Source organism: Dromaius novaehollandiae, chromosome 24, assembly GCF_036370855.1.
Source record: "Dromaius novaehollandiae isolate bDroNov1 chromosome 24, bDroNov1.hap1, whole genome shotgun sequence".
Taxonomy (NCBI): Eukaryota; Metazoa; Chordata; class Aves; order Casuariiformes; family Dromaiidae; genus Dromaius; species Dromaius novaehollandiae.
This window is the reverse complement of record NC_088121.1, coordinates 7040204-7067797: the sequence shown is the minus strand read 5'-3', so window position 1 is coordinate 7067797 and position 27594 is coordinate 7040204. Positions and strand designations below refer to the sequence as shown.

The following is a 27594-nucleotide window of genomic DNA, read 5'->3' as shown; positions in this document are numbered from 1 at the left end:
CACAGTAATGAAGTACACTAAAATATTTAATCAATTTGGAATTGTTGATTTTAAACCAAAAAGCTTCTGTAGTATACCCCCCTCAGTTGCCTCTAGAACTAAGTCTTTAAGAAATTACTAATTTTATGCTACAATAACTGGCACTTAAGCTGTTACAAATACTATCACAGCTTTGTGGCCAGTAAGCTGAACAAATTGTAACAGTCCTACAGGTATTTTGCTGTCTGAATCCGCAGCTCTTTTCATAGAAATACATAATTCAATATATAATTTCACAGAGTTTACCTGTGAAAGCTTCAAGGGTATAGTCTCAAACTGAATGTCACACTCAAGCCGTGGAGTGTTGCGTGATCTTAAAGGCTCCTTAGAACAATTTCTCTTCAGAAGAGCAGAGGTGCATACAGGTTCCATGATATAATTATGATCACGGCTTTCCATACTTTTGTCCATTGCTTCCTGTGGGATTCAAACAAATTTATTCTATAAGAAATGAATGCAAGATATTTATTAGGACATATTGTTTTAATATATTAGAATACACTTTATTAGCCTATCAGTCAGTTTGCGAAAAACTCTTAAATACTTTCTCTCTTCAAAGGTAAAATGAAAGAGATTTTATATCACAACCTTTGCAGGTCCCACGTGAATCCTGCCATTATAGCATGAAACCGTAAACTTCTGTTGCTCTTTCACAAGCAAAATCTCTCTCTTGTACCTGTAGTTGACCAGGAGGGAGATCACCCAATAAAGTGCAGTCAGTATCCCAATAAACACTGAAGTCAGCAACATCTAACTGTTTTTTCCTCATCAGCTTCTCCACCTGAAGTAGAAAAATTGGAATAAAGTCAAGCTCATACAGCATGTGCCACGTAATTTTTAGTCCTACATGTTCAACAGACACTATGAAATACACATAATCAATTTATACCAATACCCATAGCAACACCTATCTAATGCAAAACTCATTAAACATTTAGTACAAATATGGCTTTTCATTAGTATCCACTGTAGTGTACACTAAAAACTAGAAAGAAAATACAGCATCATATCTCAGCTGCCATGAGTTCTTGTACAAAGTCATACTTACTGGCTCAAATACTGCATTTTGCATTGATACATTTTTGATGCACATGCCAAAGGCAAATGGCTGCAAAGGATTTGTGACACCATCTTCAAACCTCAAATGGACATCTTGAATTTTTAACTAGGCAGAAAGGGAAAAAAAATATATTACTAGAGACAACTATTTGCATTATTAGAGTGCACAGCAGTGCTATTCATTAATACACAAGCCCTTTAATATTTAAATTCTGCAATTCTCCAACAAATTTTTGGTAGTTATTTAGATGCCATGAAAGTCCTATTCCTCCCTTCTGTTTTTGTACTTTCTGGTTCTCTCTTCTCCTCAGATACCACTGCCATTCCTCTCACCCTAATCAATTAGCCACTTTCACAGAAAAGTGTACTTTATTTGCTCTCTTACTATTATCCTCATTTTCAACACAAATATATAACTGTCAAAGACTCACTATTTTATGTACTAGAATCATCAGCATGAGCCAAGATGGTACAAGATGACCCAAACTAATTTTACAGTGGTAAATCCTCTGAGAGCTCTGAGTTACTGTGGTTTCTCAGTGAATGTACAGTCCAGGACTGAGACAAACATAGACTCTTTGGCCTTGAGCTCCTGCACCAAATATATCCTTCCTAACATATCAGGAAAAGCATATCGTTTGACGCTATCTCACTCTTGAATTCCTTCTAACGAGTTACAGAGCAATCAAACAATACAGAGTCAGGCTATTTCCTCCGCACAAAAAGGAAACTGATAAATAAATCCTTGTACAGAAGCTAGCAAACACACTGTAACAACTAATATGTAGAAAGCAGCTAATTTTCAATACAAATGACTAATAATGTAGTTGCTAAGAATTTTTATTTGAAAACATTATAGGGTAAAAAACAAACAAAACCCTAAATGCTAAGCTGTCATCAGCTACATTACGACTTTGGAAAAAAAGAAAAAACCAACAGAGCATAATAGCCAGATTTCTGACTCATTTTGAAACTAATGAGACATACACTAGATTATTAGAAAAAGAATAATTAAAGAACTTGAGAGAGAGCACACAGCAGAACAATCAAAGTTCTGGATCAGTAGAAACCCCAAGATTCTTATCTGCACAACTTCTCTTTCTCCAAACAATGCATGCTGTTCTCCCTTATTAAAAACAAACAAACAAAAAAAAGACCCACAGATATTGGCACATTTAAAACAAAGAATTAAAATGTGAGTGAAAAACATCAGTTTTCATGCAGATCCATTATTCACTGACTCCTACAAACAAAAAAAGTTGCTGTTTTCCCCTTGGTGGATAAGGTGATGTGTTCTTCCTTCCCAGAAGTCCCCATATTATGAAAATTTGATCTGAAGAGGAACTGTCCTCAACCAGACATCTACTTCTGACTACGTATTTCCTAAGGACTACACAATGTTAAGCACAGTGGGCAGGGGTTAGGTTATTGAAAAGCTCTAAAATGCAAAGGCTTACTTACTTCAATGTTTTCTACAATTCTTGTGACTACAGATGCAGTAACTGAGTACCAGTAAGATTCCCCTTTCTGTTGTCGTTCTTTCTAAAAGAGAAAGTAGGGATGAGCATTAACCATCACTGTAACAGCTGGTTAGGAAACAATATACCATGTTATATTGAAATTACCAGGGGCGGGGGAAGAGAGAGAACACAGCAGCAGCTCCTATATATGTGGAAAAAAACCTGAGAGCTACTCTGTGTTAGCATCTACAGATCGAATTCTAACTTTGTTTCCTATACATTTGTTCTCAGAAGACATGTTTTTTTAGGAGACTTAAATGCAATCAATCTACTAGAGCAGTTTCTTCAGTATGAAAGGCAAGTCCTCGCAACTCACTTTCCATTTTTCTTCAAGTGCTAGAAGAAGAGCTTTCTTGCGTTCTCTTTCTTGCAACTTCTCCGTTTCCTCATCAAAATCTTCTTTTTTCTCTGGTGCGCCAATTAAGTGCAGTTTTGAGACAGATATTACCCATGGATCCACATGTGGGCGATAAAAAGGTATCTGTAGTGTTATTTTGCCAATGAAACCTAGAAATACAAAACAGAGATGCTATCAGATTCCTGCATAAACATACTTTTACTACTTCTAGAAGACTTAAGAGAAAAAAAAAAAACAGCAGTGTAACACACATACAATACAACAGAACTGTACTACCAGAAAAATCAGGTTAATCTCACTTGTTCAAGCTTCTGAATCATGCAAGAGTTCTTCTGTATTTCCTACTTCCAAATACTTGTCTCGCACACACGGGCAATATACATACCTGCTTTCACTTCAAACGGTAACTCCAGTTCCTTCAAGGCATCTTTCTTTAGTGGCAAGTTTTCCAATTCAACAGCACCTATAGAAAGCAGTGGGGGAGAAGCAACTTACAAGTCAGCTGAACAAAATTATGTTAAAGAGTGCCAATTTGAACATTAAAGCATAAGATGACTAGAAACACACTTCAAAGAAAAGAATCAAATAAGATTTAATTTAGTATTATTAAGTATTTAATATACTCATTAATTTTCCAGTGCCATGTGCTCAAATTATTTGGTAAGATCAGCTAGAAGCAATCTAAATCTAGATCTGAACTTTGCCTTTACCAAGAAAAAAGCTTCTACTTCTAGTCTTTTTAAGAGACACTTCAGGTATTTTCTGAATGTTACAAAAAGCACACACAGAAAAGCTTTGGAGTGTTATAAAACATTCTCTCCAAAAACAGCAGACAATATCAGCAAAAGGCAAATTAGAAAGTATTGATTTTGAGTTCCCTGTGAAGATACAAGACTCATGAAAAACATGACATAAACAGAAGTCTCAATTACAAAGGAGTGTCTGCTAGCGCCAAAATGTAAGAGGTAAAGAGTATGGAATGTTTCCTTTCTCAGTCGCCCAAAAGAAACTTTACTGAAAAGCTTTAGGAAAAATGATACACAAATATTGTATAAGCTGAACAAGGTGATAAGATACGCTAAGCATACATTATCAGTCTCATATAAATTGGTTTAATCATGTTAATAAAAAGCAACAAAGACAGGAACATAAGTGAATCTGCTATTCATTGTAAAGTGTTAGTACAATATTGTATATTAAAAGCACTTATATAAATGTTAAATGCAGTATTAAGTATTATTGTTTCTATTCCATCTTCCAGTTATTACAAAAATGCACATTTTTTCTTCTCTCTCTCTCTTTTTTTTTTTAAATATCGCAGCATAAAAACACTACAAAAATACCAAGAATCCTCACCCTTCAGAAGGGCTACCGAAAGTTGGTCTGTGTTCAGGTTATTGACATATTTGCCCAAATAGGTGTTGAGAACCCAGGCTACCAATCCTTCCAACATGACTGTGTCCTAGAAGAGGGCAACTAAGGTTTTTCTGTCATTTTCTGGATCTCTGTTCCATAGTTACAGTTTTACTCTGGAAAAAAAAGGAAGAACATGAGTGTCTGAAACAGTCTCTCAGCAGCCATGTGATCCTGCTATGCAAAAATATTCACTGTAATCCATCTGAAAACCAGTAGAAATATTTAGCCTGATATCTACCTACAAGAACTGCTTTATAAAGTAAGAATCATCATGCAAATTCCCTTTAAGTTCCAACTCACACCAAGTTTCATACAGAACTTTGATGTTTATAGACCACTCCTATTAGCAAATAAAGCTCATCTTCACACTCTTTTTCTTCCCAAAGCACGGTGTTTTGATGCAATAATGAACGTGGCACTACAACACCTCTTCTTCCAAAGGGAAAGACTAAAATTCCAAATTGATCTGAAGCAGTTTTGCACTGGTTTCCTTAATCTCTTTTAAAAGCTGCTTCTGATATTTTCTTCAAGTTGCCAGCATTCTGGCTTTGGAAAGTCTAGCTTAAAGTAACAGGTGCCCATCCAGATGCTCCTTTCTCAACTTGATTTTATACCACATCTGTTAGTTTTCAAAACAGGCAAAGAAATAGAATGCTCCCCTCACCCCTCCTGCTAGTGCTGATCATTCCAATACTATTCGTTCTCCCCCTCTTCTATGTAATGCTCCTTTACAAAATTTTCTGGAGGCAGCACTTTGGTTTCTTACACTAGCAGACCTGTTACTGTGAAAAGATTGGATATGGAAAAAAGGAACAAATACCCATGTGCACAGGGGCTCTGCAGACCTCAGAAACTCCACAGGTCCACTTTTTTTGTGAGGGGCCCAAGCATCTGTAATTTTCACTCTAGGAAGAGATAACAAGCTTGCTTAATGAAAAACGTACTGAAAATTCCCTAAATAAAACTATATGCTTTATAGATGCTAAAGCTTTATGCCACCACATACACTGTAAATGCTCTGGAGGTGGACTTTCCAACTTCACAAATGGAAAATTATACATAGAACTGAGTGCATTCATATTCCATGCACAAGGTTAAGCGAGGGCATACACTTTTTCTCCACACTTGTATGAACTACAGGTTTTGTTTATACTGAATTAAAGTCTTTACTTTGTTTATACTGAATTAAAGTCTTTACTGATTCTAATAAAAAGCATCTAGAATACTTATGAAACATATTGTTTTTACTTCTTTTCAGGAGTGATGAACAACCACGTTCCTAAAATAGAGATGCCACTTGATCGTTACGCCAAATAGAGCAGGAAAGAAAACGGTCACCATTAATATTCAACGATGTGATATTAGAAAAACAGTTACATACCAGCTCTACAATTACACATGAAGGATCTCTACAAGCCACGAATGCAAGCACTTCTAACTGAGCAGCAAGAAGGCAGTTTGGCATCCAAACTACACTGCAGCCCAGAGCCATCAACTGTATTTTTGCAGCATTCTTACATGACATCTGTTAAACAGGCATTTATCCTCCCCAACCCCCCTTTTTAGGGGGGAAGAGTATATGTGTGGGAAGTAATCAGATACAAGTCACACAAATAGCTCATCAACAGTTAATCTAACTACAGGTTTTCAAAGTGATAGTGTAGATTTCTGCATCAAGAAAAGAAAAGCTCCATTAGAAAAGCAACACCAGTGATATTTGTGACATTTCCCTTCATACTGTTCTCCAGCCATTTCTTTTTCAACTCATGGGTTTATTGAAACATTAAAAATCCTTAAGTCCCTTTTAAAGTTTTTAATCTGTGAATTGCAAAACTACTACTAGCTTCAGCAATGGCAGGATTAAACACATCATTACAGTAAGAAAAAGCATGCATGCCCTGTCTTGTGGTTAGAATGCTCTACATGTACTTGCATCAGTTCTGTGTTTAAGAATGTCTCCCCACCACACATCTCTCTAAAACAGCATATATAAGGTTGAGTTCTACATAGCAGAAAAGCAAGATACCTCAGACATATTTACATTTAAGTAGGCTTGACAACAGAAAGAAAATGACAAATTCAAAAATTGCATTTCAGATTTTATATGCAGGGTTTTCCCATAAATAGTGAGGTATGCTTGATTAAAGGCTCAAATGCAGATGCCTGGATTTCTTTAAAAAACATCCTTTGAGAATTTTCAACTAATACAGTTAAAGGAAATAACCAGACTTAAGCAGATAATGAAAGGCTTTTTCTAAAAGCTAAAAAGTGAAACTGCTCTTGTCAGAGTGGAACACAAATGGCATAAATAACTGAAAGCAAGTCACATTAAAATAGGGAATATATTCACATTAGACACATGCTTAACTAACAACTTATCTTTGTAAAATGCCTCAATGGTTTTCCAAAAAACAGGACTATTACTTCACGTAATAAAGACTTAACATTCATACACTTGAGGCCGCCACCTTCTACTACAGCTTATTCTCAAGTAAAATTGATAAGAAAGCTAAAGTTTAAACAAAAGTGAACACAATAATCCATGTCACGTTATTACCCCTCAAAAAAGAAATCTACAAGTTGTTAGGAGCCAAATCAGAAGAAAGATCTTGAAGAAACATTCAGAAGCACAGAACAGGTTAACGTCACAATGACTGAAAAATCTCAGGTCCATGAATAATTCCATGCCTCAAGTAATCGTAAGAACAGTAAATAATGTAAATCATCCCCTTAACTTGTTGTGGAACATAGGTAACTACTGAGGAACCCTTCAACAGTTCTAAGGCATGTGCTTTTGTAATTTTCTAGTCCACTGCTGTGCCACTGGAAGGAAAACAAAACACTTCTTTCCTATTACAGTGTTTTTATTTCCTTAACATACATGGTAAACAAGAACAGTAAACGTTTAGCAGGATGAGAAACTAAATCCAAAGCCAGGAGTTCACTTAAAGTTGGCTCATTTCCTCTGGAGAAAAGTGTATTTTTTTGTAATGGGAGAAATGAAACTGCTCTGACAGCACAGGCCCTGAAGCACTGGGGCCAGGGTCAAGTGGCAAGGGACAGCTCGAAGGCAGCGCAGCAAAGAAGAAAGGAAGGTGGAGTAAGATTACTTACTAAGTGCAACTGGTGGTGAATGTGTGTGGGGAAGGGAAACGCTGCTTAGCTCCTGGCTACACGGCATGGAAGAGTCCTCACTCAAGACACTCTCTTTTCCACACACACAAACACACCGCGGGGAGGAGGAGTTTAGCAAGGGAGACGACCTGTTGGCACATAACGTATGTAAGAGGAGAGAGGAAAGGTCACCTTGCCGGAGGCGGCAGGCGGAGGCTTGAGGGAGAATCGGAGGTGCGAGGGGCAAACAGCCTGCGTCACGCGGGGACGGTGCGTGAAGGGGCGCCGCCGCGGCCCGGCCGCGGGGGCTAGGGAAGAAGGCAGGCCTCTGGCGAGGGCGGGCTCACTCGCCCCCAAGGCTCCGGCCCCGAAACACAAAGACAAGAGAGGGTACGGCTGCCCCTCGCCCCCTCAGTGCGAAGACGGCGGGGCGGAGCCCTGAGAGGGGCGTGAGGCAGGGAGGGGCCCCTCAGGGCCGGGCCCATGCCACGCTGCTAAAGCCGAGGCAGGAGCGGAAACCGACGCAGAAGGAAACTACAGCCGGGGCCTAAAGCCGTCGTCACGGCATGCCTCAGCCCAATTCCTGGCCACCACCCCAGCCCCCCGCTACCTACCTTAGCGCCCAGCCGCAGCCCTCTCCTCAATGGCGCACGGGGTCAACGGGCCGGTCGCCAGTCGATCGCGAAACGGCGGATGGGTGGGGGCGGGGGGAAGAAACGAGCACGGACGCCTGGGCAAGGGAGCGCCGAGCTATCGATGTGCTCTTCCCCCGCCTCTTTGAGGCGGAGCCGGGCCGGGCCTGCGGCGAGGCACTTCGCCCTCGCCCCGCTCTCCGGGGCGTGCGGGGCCGCAGCGGTTACACAAGCTGTCAGGGCGTGTGCGCGATGAGGCAGCGCTGCCCCGTGAGTCAGGCGCTGCCCCGTGCTGGTGCCAAAGTCGCGCGTCCCATCGGCACGCTGGCGGGGCGCCAACGGCCGGTCGCGAGCGGCGCCGGGGGCCAACGGCCGCACGCGAGCGCATGGCAGGCGCCAACGGCCGCACGCGAGCGCACGGCAGGCACCAACGGTCGGTCGCGAGGGCGGGGCAGGCGCCAACGGCCGCGCGCGAGCGGCGCCAGGTGCCAACGGCCGGTCGCGTGCGTGAGGCAGGTGGCAGCGGCAGCGCGTGCCGCGCGTGTGCGGGCACTGAGAGCCCCCGGGGGCCCGCGGCGCTGCACCGGCTTCCCCGCCGGGACGGGCGAACCACCCTGTTAGCCCAGTCCCAGGAGCCCTGATTCAGCACTGCATCATCAGCAGTGACGGTGGTGGTGACATTTCTGTCTAGCAAAAGACAGTGGGACATGCCTGTGCTAATGAGAAGGCACACCTTTTAATTCCTACCCCTGAGGATCATAAGTTTCATTTAAAGTAGTAACCACTTACATATTTAAGGAATGCAATCCTGCGTTTTATAATTAATATTATTACATCACACAGGGATTCATAGCATTAAAGATCCATTTGCCCAGGCTGGAGGTCACGATTGTGACTTTTTTAATCTACTCCATGAAAGAAATCTACTCAGTGAAATCTAGTCAATGAAAGAAGAATGTCTATTTAAAGAATTCTCCATAACATTAATCCTAGTGCCTATGCACAGACAATGGTTAATGAGAGGACAGTTGATCAATCCTTTTTTAATTAGGCAGTAACACTGAGAGAAATAAAATTGTTCTGAACGCAATAGTTCAAACTGTGAAATGAAACAACCCCTTCTAAAAATAAGAATTTTAATGTAAAGTTTGATGTTCATCATTATAAAAATATAGACTTTTTACTTTGTTTGTAAACAAATGCAAGCACATTTTTCATACTTCCAACATAAAACCTGAATTTTCTTTCTACCATGCAGCTTCATAATTTGAAAACCCAATAAATTTACTGCCACAAGCAATAAACTCTTTTTAACATTTTTTAAACTTTTTCAAAAATCTTCAGCTGTTTCTTCAATGTGGTCCCAATACTGGGAGCTGATGAACAAGATATGAAAATGTTCAGTACAGCACAGGAAGTTCAAAGCAATATATAAAATTAGGTACTTTTCTTGCATAAATTCTGCAATTTTGTAATAGTATCAGTGTTTCCATTTTGTAGGTCTTTGCATCTTTTCTGAAAATTACCTTCAAGTACAAGTTTAAAATGCCGTTCTACAAAGTTTTTATAGTAGGATTAGAAGTCTGTTTGCCATTTCTCAGTTCCAGACAAAATGTGAATAAATCTGATAGAAATATAATTTTTAAGCTTCCACATAAGCTAAATTCTGACTCTCTTCTGTAGTTGTAGAATAAACGCTATTCCAAGATACCCTTTTTCAACTTAAGGCCTCAGAAACAACAAATGCATTTAGTTACTCTTGAGGTAAGCCAGTATGTTTTCATGGAATAAAAGGAAAAAATTATGACTGCTGTCTGATTTTACTTAAGTATAATTCAGACACCATATTACAAATTCTGGTTGAATATAGATAGTACAGTTGTCAGTTAATCCACATACATAAAACATAACTACGGGAAATGCAATCCTAGAACTGAATTCCAAAAGCATGAATTCAAGAAGAACCTCTACTAATTTTCTGTAAGAGGTGGATGGATCTTCAGTGTGGATCAACAAGTAGAGGACAACAGAATTTTCTGGTTCTGAAGTTTGAATCAGTTCCACTTTTCACAGATTATGCCATGCAATCATCAACAGATAGTCCTTTAACTGAGGTCAATGGGGGTGAGCTGTCTGGATCTTCTCTAATGTTCACTGTAATGTAGAGAAAAATATTTTGCGTTTATGGTTGACCTTGATAACCGCAAAAATGAGGTCAGAATCAGTCAGGGAAACATATCAAAGCAGCCATGACATGAAGATGTCAGACTTTAGAACCATCAATGAAAGGAACTTACTGTCTACTTCAAGATAACAACTATTTAAGCTGGATTTCCTAAAATATTATGTACAACCAATGAAATAACAGAATAGTTGTAATCTTGTATAAAAACTGCTGTAAAAGATTTTGCTCGTCAGTATACTTCAGCTTGAATGTAAAGTTTGGTCCAAGGATGAAAGGAAGCAAATCATAAAAATAAAAAATATCCAAAGGCCTAGTAGAAATACGTACATGAAGATAGGAAATTGAATAGAATAGTTTTAAAATTACAACCACATGATAGCTTATTAGCATTGGATGACTGACCATTTAATTCCAGTCTCTTAGAAGGGCTGTTTGCAGTCATGTTTTCAACAGGTAGTATATATGAACCCAAATTATCATCACAAGAAGTCTCAGCAGAAAAGTCAATGGCATAAAGTTAGAGAACAGCTCCTTTTCAAAGCTAACAAAGGTCTCTCTCAGGTACGATCAAGATGTATCACAGAAGAAAGGGAAGAGTAGGGTATTCAGTTTAAAAGAAAAGAAAGCATTAAAAAGTGGTAGCTTCTTATAAACTGCAAAGATCGTCTTTTGAGTCTCAAGGCTGACAAAAAAGAGGTTTAAAACCTCAAAAACTCCCATGTCTATATTCATCTGAGATTTCAAGTCTCTGTAGGAATGCTACATTTAACATAATGTTTATTTTAGAAGATTGTTTGATGAATGTTTTAGAAGGTTGTTTGATGAATTTTATCAGTCAATCAATACGTGATCTGTAATCTCCTTTAACTAGTTTTCATCCCCACATCTTGAATACCCAGAGGAAACTTCTTTTCTTCTGGAAGTAAGTCTTGAAGTAAATTGTCCTTGGTTTCCACTGAGATCTGAATTTCAGTTTCTTTTTTCAAGGGGTTTTCTTCTTTTGAAAGGGGAATTTCTTCTCCTGTTGGAGAATAATGGGGAGCATTTCCATAATCCATGCTAGTTGAACTAGTCTGTTCTGGGAACTGGGAACTGCAGTCCGAATTACATACTTTAACAATACAAGTCACATTCACCTGTGTTCCTCCATTACCAGAGTGTTCTATCAAATAAACAAAAAACACATTAAGCATGGAAGAATGAAATCCAGAGTAGGATGGTTGGATTCTTTACCCAGTTCTTTGACTTAAAGTTAAAATAGACTCTATCTATCTCCTTGCTTCATGCAATTTATGCAAGCTGGTGGAGATGATTCTGCAAACTTTTTTTTTTTTTGATACAATAAAATCTACATATCATCCCAGGGATTAAAACAAAAGAAAACAACTAATAAAGAGACCTGGATCACGGTCAGCTCCCTGCCCATCTGTTTTTTCTTAGTCCCCATTTCATTTTGTCTCTTTCTCCCACTCACAGGAATATGCCTTCCATTACACTGATTCCCTAGTCTGCAAAACACAGTTTTGCAGCTGAGCACACTGAGCACACTGTCTTTACCGTTCCAGGCTGACAACTTAAAGCAATTATTTCTCCTTTAAAAAGCTCCTAAATGCTCTCTCTGCTGAACATAGCTCTGATGTTTTACACTGCCATTTACACTACTGCTAAAAAAACTCATAACAAATAATCAAATATCAAGAGGTTCTGGAACATGCTGATATATGATCTTTGACAGACTCTTACCTGAACTTGCAGAGTTGTGTCTGCCTCCGCTGTGAAGTTTACAACCTTCTGTGGCTGAATATTGCTGCTGAAATCCTTCCATTTCTTTCTTTTCACCGTTCTTGTTACTTATTACACTGACTCTTGCAGATCCAGCTGGATTATTCAGAGAGCTACTGCTTGACCCCGGAGTTTCCAAGAGATGCTGTTCCTCCTGCTCGGAGTTACTGGAGTTCTGTGATCCTGTATTTCTTATTTTTTTGTCACACTGCTTCTCTGTAGGGGAAAAAGGCTGGAACATTTGCAGAAAAATGCAGAACATTAACCTCTTTAAAAAAAAAACACAAAAAACTGCACTTAGGTATCTAAAGAAACTACTGATAATATCCATTTGCATAGTGATAACTGTAAATAAAATTCATACTAGCTCATCAGGTATTCAACAAAATGAATCTGTCTCCTGAAGGCACCTACAGCACTTCACTGATTATCCAGGGAACGAGGCTCTGAATCATACCTATGTTATATGGCTAAATAGCCTGAAATAATGTGAGGATGGGCCAGTCAGGACAGGTACGTCTTAGGCAGTAACCTGGGGACCAAACCAGCCCCTCCTCACTACAGTTTTAGCTTTCTGCTGTGCAATTTTCTTATACTGGTAAGTAGTTAAGATGGCATGATTTCTATATAACTATTAAAGAAATGGAGAAAAGGAAAAGGAATGAGTCACACTCACCAAATCTGCTTCTCTAGTTGGTGGAGAATATAAAAGTGCTGCAAGTGAGGAAAGTGTTCATTAATGGCAAAATTTGTTTAAGTTGCAAAAGCTTGCAAAGTTTATGTAAACATGGTGCTTTGCATGAGCTTTTCATCTGTTTCTCCTTTTGACCTTTGAACCCTTTGGCCAATTTCACCCAAATGTAACGGAGGAATGAGGTCAAAAGTTCCTCTGAACTTTCCTGAAAGTTTTCTTAAGCTAGGTTACCAGCCAGTGAAGCAGAACGTGCAAATGAACGTCTTCTCCCCTTGTAAAAAAAAAGTAGTGAACTCACATATTATTAGACATCAGAGAATCTACACATTAGCAAGCCTGCATCCATATCCAGCCATGAGAAAAACTTCGAAGCTAGCACCTTCTAAGACACCATAATCAGTCAACCACAAGGCTCAAATAAGTAGGAAACCAGGTGTTATTATTTCTTATGCTTACAGAACTGTTTATTTCACTGCATGAATCTTACCTTTTTTTTTGGAGACTAAGCAATATCCCAAAACAGTGATTATCAAGACCAATAACAATGGCCCTGTTACTGATCCTGAAAATTAAATAAAAGGTAAGTTATTTAGCAGGTCTATCTGACAAAGGAGAGAATTAGAAACAAGTATTCATTTCATAGTTTCTGTCCATGACTAATAAAAGCTAAATTCACAAGTAGCTGCTGTGTCTGACATTCACATTTGACATCTTGGATTACTGGGTACCAAGTCACATTTCAGTCTCCACCACTTCGTAAGATTGAATTTTCCTGTGCTGAAAAGTGAGGACAGATTTCTGGCCTCAGACGCAAAAGGAACCTCAGTAGGCTAGCAACAGTCCTTTAAGTATAAGGCCAGGCAGCCCAGAATGCTCCTAAACACATATGCCTGCAGGACAGACTATGAACAGGAGAGAATATGTCTGCCCTTATCAACACTATAAGGATTTCCTATCCTGGGAAAGGCTGCCAGAAGCCTCCAAAAGTCACTCTCCAGGAGGATCATTAAGTCAAGTTCACCTCGGCCTAGAATCTAAGATGCAAGCTCTTTCTACCAGCTACCCCTTCACAGCAGCAATTCTTAGGAAATGCATTGCATAATCTAGTTCTGCGCTTTTTAGAAATATTGCCAGAATTACAAAGATTGTAGAACGCACTGAGGCAGGGCAGATATATAGGTAAATAACATGCAACTCCATACAAGCAGTGTCATATTGGATTAACTCCACTGTTCTGAAGTTCTACCTGGGTACAGGTATTTGTACTCTCAAGGAAACTGAGAACTACATGCAATCTTGCTTCCTAGTCAGACGAAAATGACTTTCAAAGAATTAACAACTCACCAATGATATGAGACATATCAGGTGCAGCGTTTAGAACGACAGGTCGAGTTAATATTTCAGGTCTGTTAGAAGTTGAGCTTTGGGTCGGGATAGGTTTCACAACAGTGCGAGGTAGAGCTGTGGCCAACGCTATTACTGAGTGACTGCAAACAGTGTCATTCATGCTGTTTCCTGGAATAGCCACTGATTTACAACTGCAAGAAACAAAAAGAGAGGTTGGAAAAGAAATCAACCCTAGGCACAGTTAGAGGTTGCTATTAGACAGAAACGCTGGCTTACACTGTATGCGGCGTACAGCTGGTATTGTAAGATTCCTCATCTGAAAAGGTTCCAGGAGGACAAGGTTTACATTCTGTATCTGTGCTGTCTGTTCCTTTAAACAAACAGAAAAACTCCGGTTAGTCATCTAGTGAGAACCAAAAATGAATAATCAAGGTCTGTGGTACAGATCCTGGAAGCGATACAGAGGCAGTACACAAAATACAGACTGTGACCGTCACAAAAGCGATTAATAAGCAACACCCCACCCAAACACAAGTCAGAAGATTCATCAGGTGTTACTTTTGTGCCCTTGATAGTTGGTCTTTTTCAAAGACTGTTAAAACCTACAAAAAAGTTAAAACATGGCACTACAGACAATGCTGAGCCTTTCCGCTAGTCCCTAATAGGCTGACCACCTATTTCGTTCTGCTGCATTTTTGGCTTTTTTCAAGTGCTTCTTAATTTCTTACCATTAGTAAGCAAGCCACCTCTCTGAATATTGTTTTCATCTTGAGATAACTACACTGTCAGAGTGGTAAATTTCATCATCTAATAAAGAGAAATTAATTCCTCCGCGGGACAGCATAGAGTCATCATTACTTACTATATCCTAAATTCAACCTGAAGCCCTGTTTTAAGGTTTTAAGCAGGAATTATGTGGTCCTGAATCTGAGTAACTTGTATGAAAGAAGTCACACAATGCAGCAAAACAAAGGAAAATTAAGTTGGATTAGAGAACTTCATGATATATGATAATAAAAGATCGAGCTATTTTGTCCCTTTCAATATGCCTCTTGAGAACATTGTTGCTCTATTTACTGCCTACTTGCTAAGATAATGGTTGCATTAGAAAGAATACATAACTGTAGGGCATTAAAATACATTATTCCTGTAATTTGCTGAGTTCAAGGGAGATTAGGAAATATTTATGGACTATTAAGGTAAAAATAACCCTCTTCATACAGTAAAGCTGTTTTGTATGTAGATTCTGAGTGTTCAGAATTAAATTACCTCTTTTGGAAACTCGGTAACCTTTTCCACACTTTTTATGCACTCTACATATTTTGCAGTGCCCGTATATTTTTGAAAAGCAGTACTCATTGGGTGGGCAGCTACAGATTCTGTCCTGTGACTTCGTGCACGTTTGAACCTGCACAAAACCTGTTTTTAAAACAAGAAAAAGGCAAGATGCCATTAGCAACAATTAAAACCACTGTCTGCAACGTTTCAAGTGACTGTAAGGTGATGTGCATATAGTAAAAACTGAAGACAATTTGCAGCTTCTGATTAGTGTACCATCATAAAAAAAAACGTTGCATGCCCAACATCTGTATTTTCAGAAGAGTTGCTTCTCCTTTAGAGGTCAAATTTGCATTTGGAAAATTTACACTTGGAACTCTGTACCTACAGTTGTAATATGATTATAAATATACATATTTGTGTTATCATCATTGCAGTATCTGGAAGCCATACTAAGATTTGTAGTCTATGCAGATCATGCAACTATATTTAAAGTAATCAGAAACCTTATTACGGCCATTTTCAGCCTCTATTAATCAGTTTTGTAAAATTATCTATTTAGATCAGACCAAAGCTCCTTCAAATGACTTTGGAATGGATCCTTAACATTCATTTGCTAGTGAGTCAAATGGATACTTTCCTATATCAGCTTCCTTTAGAAACAACAGGGAACAGTATGACTGAATTTGTTAGTCCACACTGTCTGTTAGACCAACATACAGATGGTATCATCTACTTCATGTACTATTAAGCTCCCTCTAAAGAACTGAACCAGCATCCTTTCACTGACTATGCCGCTTAGCAACTGAAATAAACGTAATATAAGATTATCACAATCGGTGTTTGGCTGTTGGCAGCCCAGCAGACAGACCAAGGAAGGACTGGATGCTAGAAATTGAATTGTCCACTTAGCCCCGTTAAAGTCAGCTCTTAGCTCCATAGGCTGGGCAGTATAGGCAGGAAGTGACTCTACTAATGACATTTGCCTCTATTTTAGGGATAAAGTGCCTTAGTTTCCAAGTATACAAGACTGCTGTGAAATTTTTAGGATGTAAAAAGAAAGGAGAGTGCTAATGGTCTACAGGACTTTTCCTGTCTTTCTTCCAAAATCTTATCAGTACAAAAAACAAGAATGGAAAATGTTCATTGGGAATATACAAGTGATAGATCTAAACTCTTGAGGAGTTTCCTTAGGAGAAAAGACCAGATTAAACCAAATCAGCTCTTGGAGCAGGCTGCTAAAGGCACAAAAGTCCCTTTACTAATTCAGGCCTACCTTTTCTGCAAGGTGATAAGCAGGCAAAACACTGAGGAGACCGATTCCAGATCGCTGTATATGAGTTAGGTCCACAGGGACTGCACTGTGTGTCCATACTGTCAGTGCAGCTCTCTAACTTATACTGACCTATAAAAAACAATAAAATCTCATCAGTAGGAATCACTACAAATTAAGGTAAGTTTCATTCTTAGCTGCAGCAAACTTTTCCTTTGACTGCCGTTATCAGACTGGTAGCACGCACCAAGCAGGTTCTAATTTAAACGGGGATTGCATGTATACACAGGGAAAATCTGACCTCTTCCATGTCATTCATGTTTGACACCTTTTCCTACATTCAATTCAGTGACTTCCAGCCATCTACAAAGCAAAAAGGCATTAATCCTGAAAAAAAAACCCTCAGCATGTGCTTAGATGCAGTTACCACAGTATGTAAAAGAAAAACTTTTCTACCCTCATAGATGATGTGTTTTGTGGTGAAACACATAGGATGGTGTTTCATGCTGAAAGTCAGGCACATGCTAGAATGATGTATCTGCGTGAGGCCCTTACTACCTTTAAAGACAGCAAGTGAAGAAGGCATAATAAGCATCATTATCACAAACAGACCTGAATTAAAACTGCAGCACTTGTCACTACTGAAAGGACACAAGCTCTAGCTCTTTATAAGATGCTTATTCTTTTTCCTTCACCTAAAAGTTGTTAGCAGAGCAATGACAAAGCCAGGAAAGAATCCTACAATGACTATCCCTGAACCACTACAGGAGTGAAAAGGGACCCAGCAAACAGTCTCGGAGACAGCCCTGGGATGTGAGTGAATAATTAGGAACATTTTTAAATGCCTCTTTCATCATTTGCACTGCTCTGTTCCTTATGCCTCTTCAATGACCTTTGAAACTGAACATCTTCAGTGAGTGCTAACAGATCAAAGCCATGAGTTTCTGAAGTTACTGGCACTCTAAAATGAAATCAAAAGCTGTCAAAGATAGTTTCTCCAGGAACAGTGAGGTGAACACTCAAGTTTTTGGCAGATAGTTACTAGGAAAAACACTGCTACTCTTTCCACCAACTCCTTTCACTAAAGACTGAGTTCAGTGTAGTGGTGGGAATGAGTAAACAGTGTAATGGTGGGAACAAATAAGCATAAGCTCCAACATATCCTTTCTGAAGAAAGGGAAACACCTTAGCTCAGCCATTCCCTCCTTTCTTGAAAGGATGAAGAAGATAAAATCAGTGTCTCACATCCTATACAAAAATAACCTGCAATATATAATCAGAAAGCAGAAGGCATCACTGAGAAAGTCTTTGGAGCTTTTTGGAGAACTTCTGTTCTCCAAAGAAAGGAAGGCCAGAGGTGAGCCATGGAAACTATTGCCAAAGACTTTGTTTTTGAGTATACTTATTTGAAACTTAAAATACCATCTCCCATATCCTACTAATGATTTAGGCTCCAATTTTTTTGTTAAATTATGGTAAAAACATTTCAAATTCACAATAACAAAAGTAGATGTGTTAGGTTTCCTGCAAATTGTTGTCCAGAGTTTGTTATTCTGACAAATTAAAAGTTAGGGGAGAGAGTCATATTATAGACTGACCACCATTTACCGGAATATATAGAGGTTTTAATTATGAATCATCATCTTTGCCTCCATTGTGTTTTTAACAAAGGAAGTTTGACAGATCTTTCTAGACATTTTTTGTTAATTCAAGCAACTGTGGCTGTTTCAGCATATACTGGTTTCCTGCTTAAACTTCCGGATCTCTCTGACAGGAACTCAGCATTTATGGAGACAAATTTTGTTTGCTCAGCATGTCATGAGACAAATATGCATTTTTTTGCTGTGTCTAATGTCATCATATAATGACAGCTTTTTGCAAAAACTCTATTATTAAAATATCAGAATGTCACTACTACCACACAAAAAAAACCCCAAACCCTCAACACCCCCATATGTCTGCACTCGATAACTGTTCACTAGCAAAAGATCACTAATAATTATGACTGGAGTGTAAGACATGACACCTCAAATCAGGAAAACAGTTTCAGTACTCTTGTATCTCTGTATTATCTCTGGTAGTGGTCTGCAGTGGCTGTTTTACAGTAAAGACAAAAAAAAACTTCTTAATGAGCAATTACAGATTAACCTGCCCAGCAGAAATCCCCTTATATAAGTGATATTATCAAAGTACAGAAATTAAGCTCTACCTCACACCCTGTTTTACAATGTATCTGTTATTATTGGGCTTTGGTCTGATACATGTTGTTTAATTTTTGTAATTTCATTAGTTAGCTGTTGTTTGGGTCTTTTTTTTTTTTTAAGATGCATATATGCAATTAAATATTATTTTTTACTTAAAATTGCTCAGCAGCCTAAGCCAATCTCCTGATAAGCCCCAACTAGGTTAACCTTGTAACAAAATTCCTTTTATGGTAAACATTGTGTTTCTCTTGCAGATATTTTTACAGTCACAGCATTTTACGCTCTTCCAGTTAAGAGTGCATTAAGACAGCAAAACTCTGACGCTCTTCACATGTGTCAATAATCAAAACATAGAGTGCTCATCTGAAAATGGATTGAATTCGGCCATGTAAAGTAATGGTGTAAATTATAAGTTACCTGGAGGGCACTGACTGCAACATTTATTAAGTCTTTCTTCATAGAATTCCCTGCTGGGATCCTTGCACTGTGCAAACTGTGGTGTATAAGGCAATGAATATTCCTAGGAGAAATCAGAGGGAAAATCATGAATCACAAGTCCATCCACCCTGACCCTCATGTAGAGATTCAAAAGAGACAAACATTTAAAAATCAGTGCAATTATAACCACCTTCCTTTCCAAGATGCTGATCCAGGTCTGACCAAATGGAAAGAAGCAGAGGCCAAAAGTATAAGGAGAATGAACAGGTTAAAGCTACTGTTCTATAGCTCTTTGGCACATTTTTTCAGCACAATAAAGACAGATTATAAGTTCAAGGTCTTTAAAAGCTACCATAATTAATGCATGCCTCATTCACAGTTCAACATACCAAACTGGCTTGAATTCAACAAGACTTTGAAACCACTTAAAGGTTCCTGTTTTTGAAGATCTGTCTTCAACTTGTCACAGTGCCCAAAGCGGTTTCTCCAGGTTTAACAGCCAGAAAAATACAGTCGAAACACGGGGTTAGCATCACAGCCAGCCACCGGCGAATCCCCTAAACCAAAGGGCTAAGTACCCTTTCTCAGTTGGCGTGACTCAATGGGCCTTATCATTCCAAATACTTTCTGATTCCTTTCTGAACAAGAGAGGCCTCCAAAACACCACTGACTCTTCTGAAAAGGAGCAATTGTGTAGTCTTGAAAAAAAGTGCATATGAAACAGTCATAAAATACACTGTACCTAATTTTCAGCTCATATAAATCAGCACAGCTCAATGACTTCAATGAACAAATGCCAAAATATTTGAGGACCTGACATCTATTTTCAAAGGGGAAAAACATACTCAGTGTGAATAAAAGAGTCTAGGTAGTATAAACGTAGGAGTTTCCTGCTAGATCAAAAGGATGCTGTTCAAAAACTATGTGACACTGCTCAATTCCCTGCAGTGTGAAGAGTTTGTTCCATGTATAGTCTATACACATTTAGAGAAGTACTTTACAAATATAATTAAAAAGAGAAATCAAAACAAGAACAAGTTCTTTGGAGGCCGGTAATGAAAATATCCTTCCTCCTTACTGAAACAACATGTTGATCATTTATTGTCTTCACATTACTGACAAAGTAGATTAGCACTTCCCATTCTCAACAATTGCTTAAAGGAAACCCAATATTTTCTTAAGCAGCTTGTTGAAATATTTTACTTCTTATCTAGCTGTATATCAGAAACAGGGTTTGACACACCTACTCAATGGTCACTTTCAAAAAGAACCTTTTCCTAGAATGTGAAGGCAAAGAAAAGCCTTCTTGAATTTGAATATTCACTCAAGAAAAGAAAAAAGGAAGGCAAACTATTTAGGTAAAAGTTTCACAGCTCCTCCTATTTAAAATGCTGAAAGTTGGTGACACTGACCAGAATCAGGACGATTCTGATCTCCTGTGATCAGTCAGTTGAGCTGAAGACTCAAAACCAGAGACTGGGGCAGAGTTTCACCAGTACCCATCCCATTCTCTCACAGGCAGATCAATGATAAACAGTCAAGTTGCAAACTGAAAAACAGAATAGTAAAGACCCTTTTAACAGCCTAGAAACTGCAATGGGGTGGGGAAGAATGACAAGAAACCATTCTTCTCAAACACCAGAACAGGTTGCCTCTCTTCGGAGGCTGACACAGAAAGCGTACATCCCAAGCAGAGAACAGGGACTGCACTTTAATGTAAAAATCCCCCACCTGCTTCCTAAAATCTGCAACTGCTCAACAAGGTATTGCCTTTATCCCTCAGAACTTCCGGCGGGCAGGTAAAATAAGACTCAGCTGCTGAGCACAAACTGAGTTTTTCAGATTCTGCTCTTTGTCTTTTGATAAAAACAAAGCCAGTTTTACAGGAGCCATGCTGCAGTCACAAATGTCTCCAAAAACTCCTTCGGCCTCCACTTTTGCTTTGCAGTAAGAGTGGCCTGCTCGAGGACTGAAGACTTTGAAGCAGAACCAGGAGGACGGCTTCAACATTATTATTTTCATCATTATCAATTAGAATCATAACAACTCAAAAAGAAAAATAAGGCTGTCCAAAACCTTCTAGGTTCAGTGAGAACTGCTAATGCTGGACTTGGTACTGTACCCTCACAGGAAGGGCAATAAGTAATAGAGAAACCACACCATTTGCAAATGTGAGCTGACACTGTAATATGATGAAGAAGGGGAAAAAGGCTGTGGTCTCATCAGAAATACTTTTAGTTTAAGTTCTTTTCTTGTTTATTTAGAGAAGAAAAATCAAGTGCCATAGCTGCATTTTTGCAGTCACAATGATAAACTTCATTAAAACAAACACTCGAGCTTATTTTTAATCTGAAAACTTCACTTCAAGCACACACACATACAGAAAAAGAGAGAAATACAACAAACCACATCACAAATTATCCTGCTGGTGAGGTTTCCCGGCAAGAAATGTTCTTACCTCATCCTCTGCATTATCTGTTGTAAATACTGTCCTGAGAGTTAAAGGCACAGGAAAACCTTAGGTCTATGGGTTCACATCTGTTTCTCTCAAGTCGTGCTTGAAAGGATATCTCTACTGACTGATACAATCTTCCTGAGAGTTTATCTGATGAGCTGTGGCTCTTGATGACATACAATTGACAATTCCTTGCCAGCTGTCCTTAAAGCCCATTATGGGAAACTAAAAACAACTTATAACTCACTTAGACACAATTTATACACGCACATGAGCTCAGCTTTGTTCCCACTGGGGGGATGCCACTAATTTCAGCAGTTATTTCCAAAGTAAGTTCGTTTAATAAGGCTACTGTCAAGGTCAACAGCCAGATCTCCTACTCTACCAGAGCAAACGTAGGCCTCTTAACTGTTGTAAAACTCTCCTGCCTTCCTCGGCTACAAGAAGGCTCCACTTCTTCTAGACATCTCAGCAATTTTAGGGTCTGGGTTGGGCAGTGCAATATTTGCTGCCCAAACCAGAAGTCTCTGGCATCCAGGTCTATTGGCTACTTTGGGCTGAAAGACTGACAATGAGTAGGGAACTGGAATCTATCCCATAATGTTTACATTTTATTACTGTTTGCATGTCTCGTATGTCCTTATTTTCTTCTGCTTTTACTGTGACTCTATGTTCTGCAAGTAGATTATGATAAGAAAAATAACCTTTTATTTAAAGGGCTCCCTAATCATGGAGAATAAGGAAAACCCACTGAATTTAGAAATTATGTAAATATGAAACCCTTTCATGGTCTGATGTGACTCATCTGAAAACAATCAAAAATAAAACCTGTTCTCAGGTTAAGTTCTCAGTTACAAACAAGGTAACAATAACCCAGAGAAACAGTTTTGGGGAAGAAAATGCTGAGAAGCTTGTATTGCGTCTTTTGGGTTAGCCTAGCCTTAAATTTTTTCAGATTAGGTAGCAGTGTCTAAAGACAGCAGACTTTTAAAGAGAGTTGTAGAGACAAAATGAATTTGGAAGGCTTCATTTAATCTGAGGGATGCCAGTAGAGGCAAAATGTCTCCTCCATCTAGCGACAGAGGCATGGACATTATTAAACACAAATTTAGTCTACCTCTATGCATACTGATCAAATTAGGCAACTTATTTTGGCATTTGGTTCTTGTGCTGAGATACAGCACAAGAAAGGTGAGTAGCCTCTACTCGCTCAAATTAGAAATGAGTAAACTCTGTGATTGTCCTTGCAACTCACTAGTAAATATTTTTGCAATGTCCATGTATTAAGCAAAAATAGAGAAGTTATGTACAAGAAGTCAGTGACTCAAGATTCTCTCCCCAGAGTCTCTGCATTGTTTGCATCATTTTCCCGTCTGCCTTACAGCCATCCAGTAGATAGGTGACCTTATGTGAAGAGGGGCAGGCCAGCAGCAGCCCCCATCCAGCTGAGAGGTTAGTACAGACTCTTCCAAACATGTGTTTGCACATACTGTTTCCAAGATTCCCCATATCCTATCTCCACTGAGAGAGAAAACTAGCAGAGTATGTGCCAGTATCCCATGATTTTCAGGCTGAAACTGTACCGGTGCTGTGTGCGCCAGAACTAGTGGAAGGAAAGGGCTTATGGGCTATCCCCCACACGCAGTCACGCGGAGGCCAACCACAACTGAGACTCTAATGTCTGTACTGGAGCTGAGCCTGTGTTATGAAGTTCAAATCCAGATTTGGATTCATGCTTCTTCAAAATCAGAAAGACCTGATCCAATGCACCAGCCTGACTCTATCTACTGGGGAGGAAGGCCAAGGTCAGAAGGCCAGGCCTTAACTTTCACAGCACTGTGATAATGTAAGGCATTCCCTGTGTGCTGAGTATTAGTTAAAGACAATTTCCTTCAATTCCTGCCTTACAGTTTGTCCCTACGTTCTTGGACTTTATGTTTAATTAAATTGAAGTATCTTCAATACTAGAAATAAGACATGCTAATGGTATATGTGTTCATCCATTTATATACCATTCAGTTTTACTCAAGGAGGCTATTTAAAACAAAGATGTAAACACATATTTCAATCCTAACTCACATTTCTACACATTTATTGGTTTCCTTTTCTTACAGTTGATTTCTTCAAAATCAAGCTGTCAAACAAAGGAGTCTGAACAGGAACTACATCTGGCATATAACGTTCTCTACGCATATGAAACCACAATGAAGTCATCAAAGACTCTGACATAAGAATCTGTTTCTATAGAAAGGACTTGTGGTAGAGAGATGCCGTTTGCTGAGCAACCAAGTCTAAGACAGGAAAACACAGAATTCTATTTCAAATATCTAAACTGGTCCTGTAGAGAATGAATTCTGTTTAGGATTAAATTTGTCATAGATAATAGCAAGTCTCACTGAAATCAGTGGAAGTTATATCAGGGTATCAGGCTGTACCAGCTATACGCAAAGCATAAAGCTTCGTTTAAAGTTCTTTCCTGCAAATACTGCTCTAAGATTGTGTGTCCCTTATGTGAATTGTTCTCTTATCCTATATTCTAATTTAATTCTGTAAAGACAAAATACCTATGATCTGTTAAAGGCATTTTGCAGAAGTAAATGTTGTTGTATAAGCAAGAGTCCTGCAAAGCCACAGATAAACAGATTTATAGTTCCACCTTCCCCTGAGAAAAAAAGTATCTTTTTCCTTACTGTTAGAGATTATCTACTTCATTGGCACTCACCATCATAATATGAGTACGTTCATTTTCCCTGAAAGGGATGGCATTAGCCTGCATAGAATATGGAACCTATTCACAATGTGCAAAAATAATAGAAGCAAGGAAAAGTTTGTAGGGAGAGATAATATCTTTTATTACATAAACGTATATATTTGGAAAAATATACACATTTTCAAGGATATCAGCTCTTCTGTTTCAAAACATCAGGCTTGTGTATCCAAAAGCTGTTCTGTTTTCCCAAATGTTGCTCTAATAAAAGATATTATCTACTAAATCAAGACACTTAGAGTAACACGAACTGTCAAAGCTGATGTTCCTGAAAATCTACAGTTTCTCTGTAGAAAGTGAAGGTAATCACACACAAAAGGGGGAAAGCAAGAGGAACAATAGACTGCAGGCCTGAGAGGTGGAAAGACAGGTCGCATCCTCATCACCCATCAGGGAAGGGCAAGCTGGTGAGCAAGTTTCCAAGGAAGGATCAGCAAGTCAGTACTGGCCACACCAAGTCTGAGCTTAAATAGAGACATCCTGGAAGATGCACCTAATGGAGACAGGCTGATACCTAATATTGAAAGCAGAGTAGGAATGGAGAAGATACGTAAGCCCTAAGTATAAAGATGACAGATGAAACCATATGAAGACGACAGCCTCAGGGTGAAAAAGAGAAGACATAGTTTTGTTTTATAAAATGCAGGGAACACATCCACAAAGGCTTCTTTATGATATTTTGGGAAATTTTAAAATGATTATTTCTATGCTGTTGAGTGAGCATACATTTTAAATCATGTGTCCTTTACCTTCCACTGTGTGTACATTTATATTTAACTGAGGCTCAGCATAGTTTATACCTGGCAATCCTGTCAAGGGCTTCAGTGCATAAACCCTGCCATTGCTAGCCTCATTCCTCTTTTATATGCTGTAATGCTAGAGTCCTCCTGCATTACATGCACAGATGAAATCATTAAGGGAGACAGAAAGCGAATAATACTAGAAAACCTGAGCCAAAACCCAAACCAAGACACTGTTTTCTTTAGGGACACTGGGAGCTGGATCGGACAGATCATGTGCAGCTGTGTCTTAAGGAGACCAGGCCAAAAGCTGGCACAGAAGAACTCAGATCTTAGGGACAAATCAAACTCAGCAGCGCAAGTCAAACTCAGCAGCGCAAGTCTATTTCTAGGTGTCAAGGGGCTGTGACCTGCCTAGTCACCCTCCTAAGATGCCCAAGGTACCAGCCAAAAAACACTGCCAGAGAGGATAAGTGTCTTTTAGGCTAAATGCTGGAAATGGCATTTTGCTATTATTTTGAAACAGATTTCTGCACAGATCAGCAACTATGCTGCACAGCACACTGTACAGCTTTGCAAAGGACAGATATTTAGGTTTCAGGCTACCAAGAAAGTTTCTAAAAGTATCTGGTGACTGAGTTGTTCGAAGTGGCAAAAATTATGTTCAGTTCCTGTAACACTCAGGCTAGAATCTTTCAGATAATTTAGGCTGAATAAGAAAAACAAGAAAAAGTGTGTCACTCAAGAACTATTGCTTTACTGGATTCTCTCCCTCAGCAAAGCCAAACTAAGGTTACTTTAACTGGTCATTTTTAAAAATTGGTAGAACAGGCAGATTTTTTGCAGCTCTGTGGCACATGCAGTGTTTCTGAAGCTATTGGTTTTTTTGTTTGTTTGTTTTTAAGTTATATATGAGCTTTTCTTTGGTTTAGCAAAAGCCTGAGGACGACAAGAAAAGTGATGCTGAAAATTCCTCCATGCTTTCCACCATTATAGAATCATGGTTTAGCTGAGAGAAGACTTAATTTGTTTTGAATCACTCAGCCCTTTATTGAGGTTGACAGCAAGGAGCGTGAGGCAACCTTACTGTTACATTTTGGTGATAGGGTCTGCTACAGTTCTGAGACCCTCCCTTCCTTACCTTCTCCATCCCATCCAGTCCAAAGTATTCAGGGAATCAAGTTCAAAATACTGTCATCTTAACAAACCAGGGCTGAAATCAAAATGGGTGAGATGTAGCTGAAAATATTAATCTAATCTATTATCACCCAATTATAGCATCCAGTCTGCCTTAAAAGACCATTGAATTCCAGGTTCGATATACATTCTGACATCCTGCTCACCTTCTTCCATTTAGTCTTATCAAGGCTAAATAATTATAATCATGTAAATATGCAAATAACATGCACATCCCATAAAAAAGCAATGATCTGGACATCTCAGAACCATTTCCACATTTATCTTCACAATCCAGTACGCTTTAAAAAAAGATGAAAAATGCTATCAATATACCACCACAGCATAAACCTAAACAAAGTGAAAGAGATCCCATCAAGCTCTTCGGTTTAAACAGTTAAAAACATTCACTGCCAAACAGAAATATAGCTGGCTAGAAAACAGAACAGACACAGCTGGATCACATCAGGTCTTAGATGTAAATTAAAGGTCTTTTCTATGTAAATAGGGAATGGTTTCAAACGATCCGATAAAGCACAACGAGCTTTTCCTGTTTAAACAACGGTGTAAAACACATGCAGATTTTGCACTCTGCATTTGCCAGCACACTCGCAGCCTTTGCAAATATTGCACACCAGTCCGAAAAGTCAACCCCGTTTCTAATGAATAACTAGGAAAGATGGTTAGTCATTGCTCTGGGAAGCCAGGAAAACGCAGCAAAAGGCAGCAGGACGAGGGAAGGTGTTAAAGGCGGCTAAGCGGGGGGGATGCGACCCCGGCACCGCACTCACCCGGCCGCCCGCGGCGCCTCCGGCCTGGAGGAGCGCGGCGAGAAGCGCCCAGCGCGGCCCCATCCCGCCGCCGACTGAGCAGCTCCTGCCCGGCGGGGCGGAGCGGGCCGGGCCCGGGCCCCGTCCTAGTCCCGGGCCCGGCCCTGGCGGGGCGGAGCGCGCCAGCCCCAGCGCCAGCCCCAGCCCGGCGGGGCGGAGCGGAGCGGGGGAGGCGGCCCGGCTGCGGGGCGCCCGTTCCGCTCTGCTCTTGAGAGAAACTCTCGTTTATCGAGTTTTGAACTGCTCTCCCGAAAAATATTTCTCCTGCACCTATGTACCGAAAGTAT

At 39.5% G+C, this 27594-nt stretch overlaps 2 protein-coding genes across 7 annotated transcripts in view; both read right to left on the bottom strand.

The window, feature by feature from the left end:
• Window positions 1-8381, bottom strand: part of VPS13D (vacuolar protein sorting 13 homolog D) — a 119376-nt gene extending 110995 nt beyond the window's left edge. For all 4 annotated transcript variants that reach the window (XM_064525624.1, XM_064525625.1, XM_064525623.1 and 1 more), the window contains exons 1-9: window positions 8121-8381; window positions 5213-5297; window positions 4333-4505; window positions 3362-3439; window positions 2935-3125; window positions 2560-2640; window positions 1088-1204; window positions 716-820; window positions 286-456 (exon numbers count right to left, since the gene is read on the bottom strand). In XM_064525624.1, the coding sequence (XP_064381694.1) occupies window positions 286-456; window positions 716-820; window positions 1088-1204; window positions 2560-2640; window positions 2935-3125; window positions 3362-3439; window positions 4333-4429 (840 nt within the window). In that variant the 5' untranslated portion in view covers window positions 4430-4505; window positions 5213-5297; window positions 8121-8381. The remainder of the gene's footprint in view (window positions 1-285; window positions 457-715; window positions 821-1087; window positions 1205-2559; window positions 2641-2934; window positions 3126-3361; window positions 3440-4332; window positions 4506-5212; window positions 5298-8120) is intronic.
• Window positions 8382-9257: 876 nt separating this feature from the next.
• TNFRSF1B (TNF receptor superfamily member 1B) lies at window positions 9258-27401 on the bottom strand. 3 transcript variants are annotated; one of them, XM_026095539.2, is made up of 10 exons: window positions 27269-27401; window positions 19319-19421; window positions 16701-16829; window positions 15416-15565; window positions 14423-14516; window positions 14144-14337; window positions 13287-13361; window positions 12782-12819; window positions 12067-12337; window positions 9258-11485 (listed from the first exon to the last, which is right to left on the bottom strand). In XM_026095539.2, exons 1-10 carry the CDS (start codon window positions 27329-27331, stop codon window positions 11187-11189), a joined length of 1416 nt encoding a protein of 471 aa, XP_025951324.1. In that variant the 5' UTR covers window positions 27332-27401; the 3' UTR covers window positions 9258-11186. The 3 variants fall into 3 exon arrangements, with proteins under 3 accessions (XP_025951324.1, XP_025951325.1, XP_025951327.1); XM_026095540.2 differs by having other exon boundaries at window positions 9258-11344; XM_026095542.2 differs by having other exon boundaries at window positions 9258-10292.
• Between the last annotated feature and the right edge of the window lie 193 nt (window positions 27402-27594).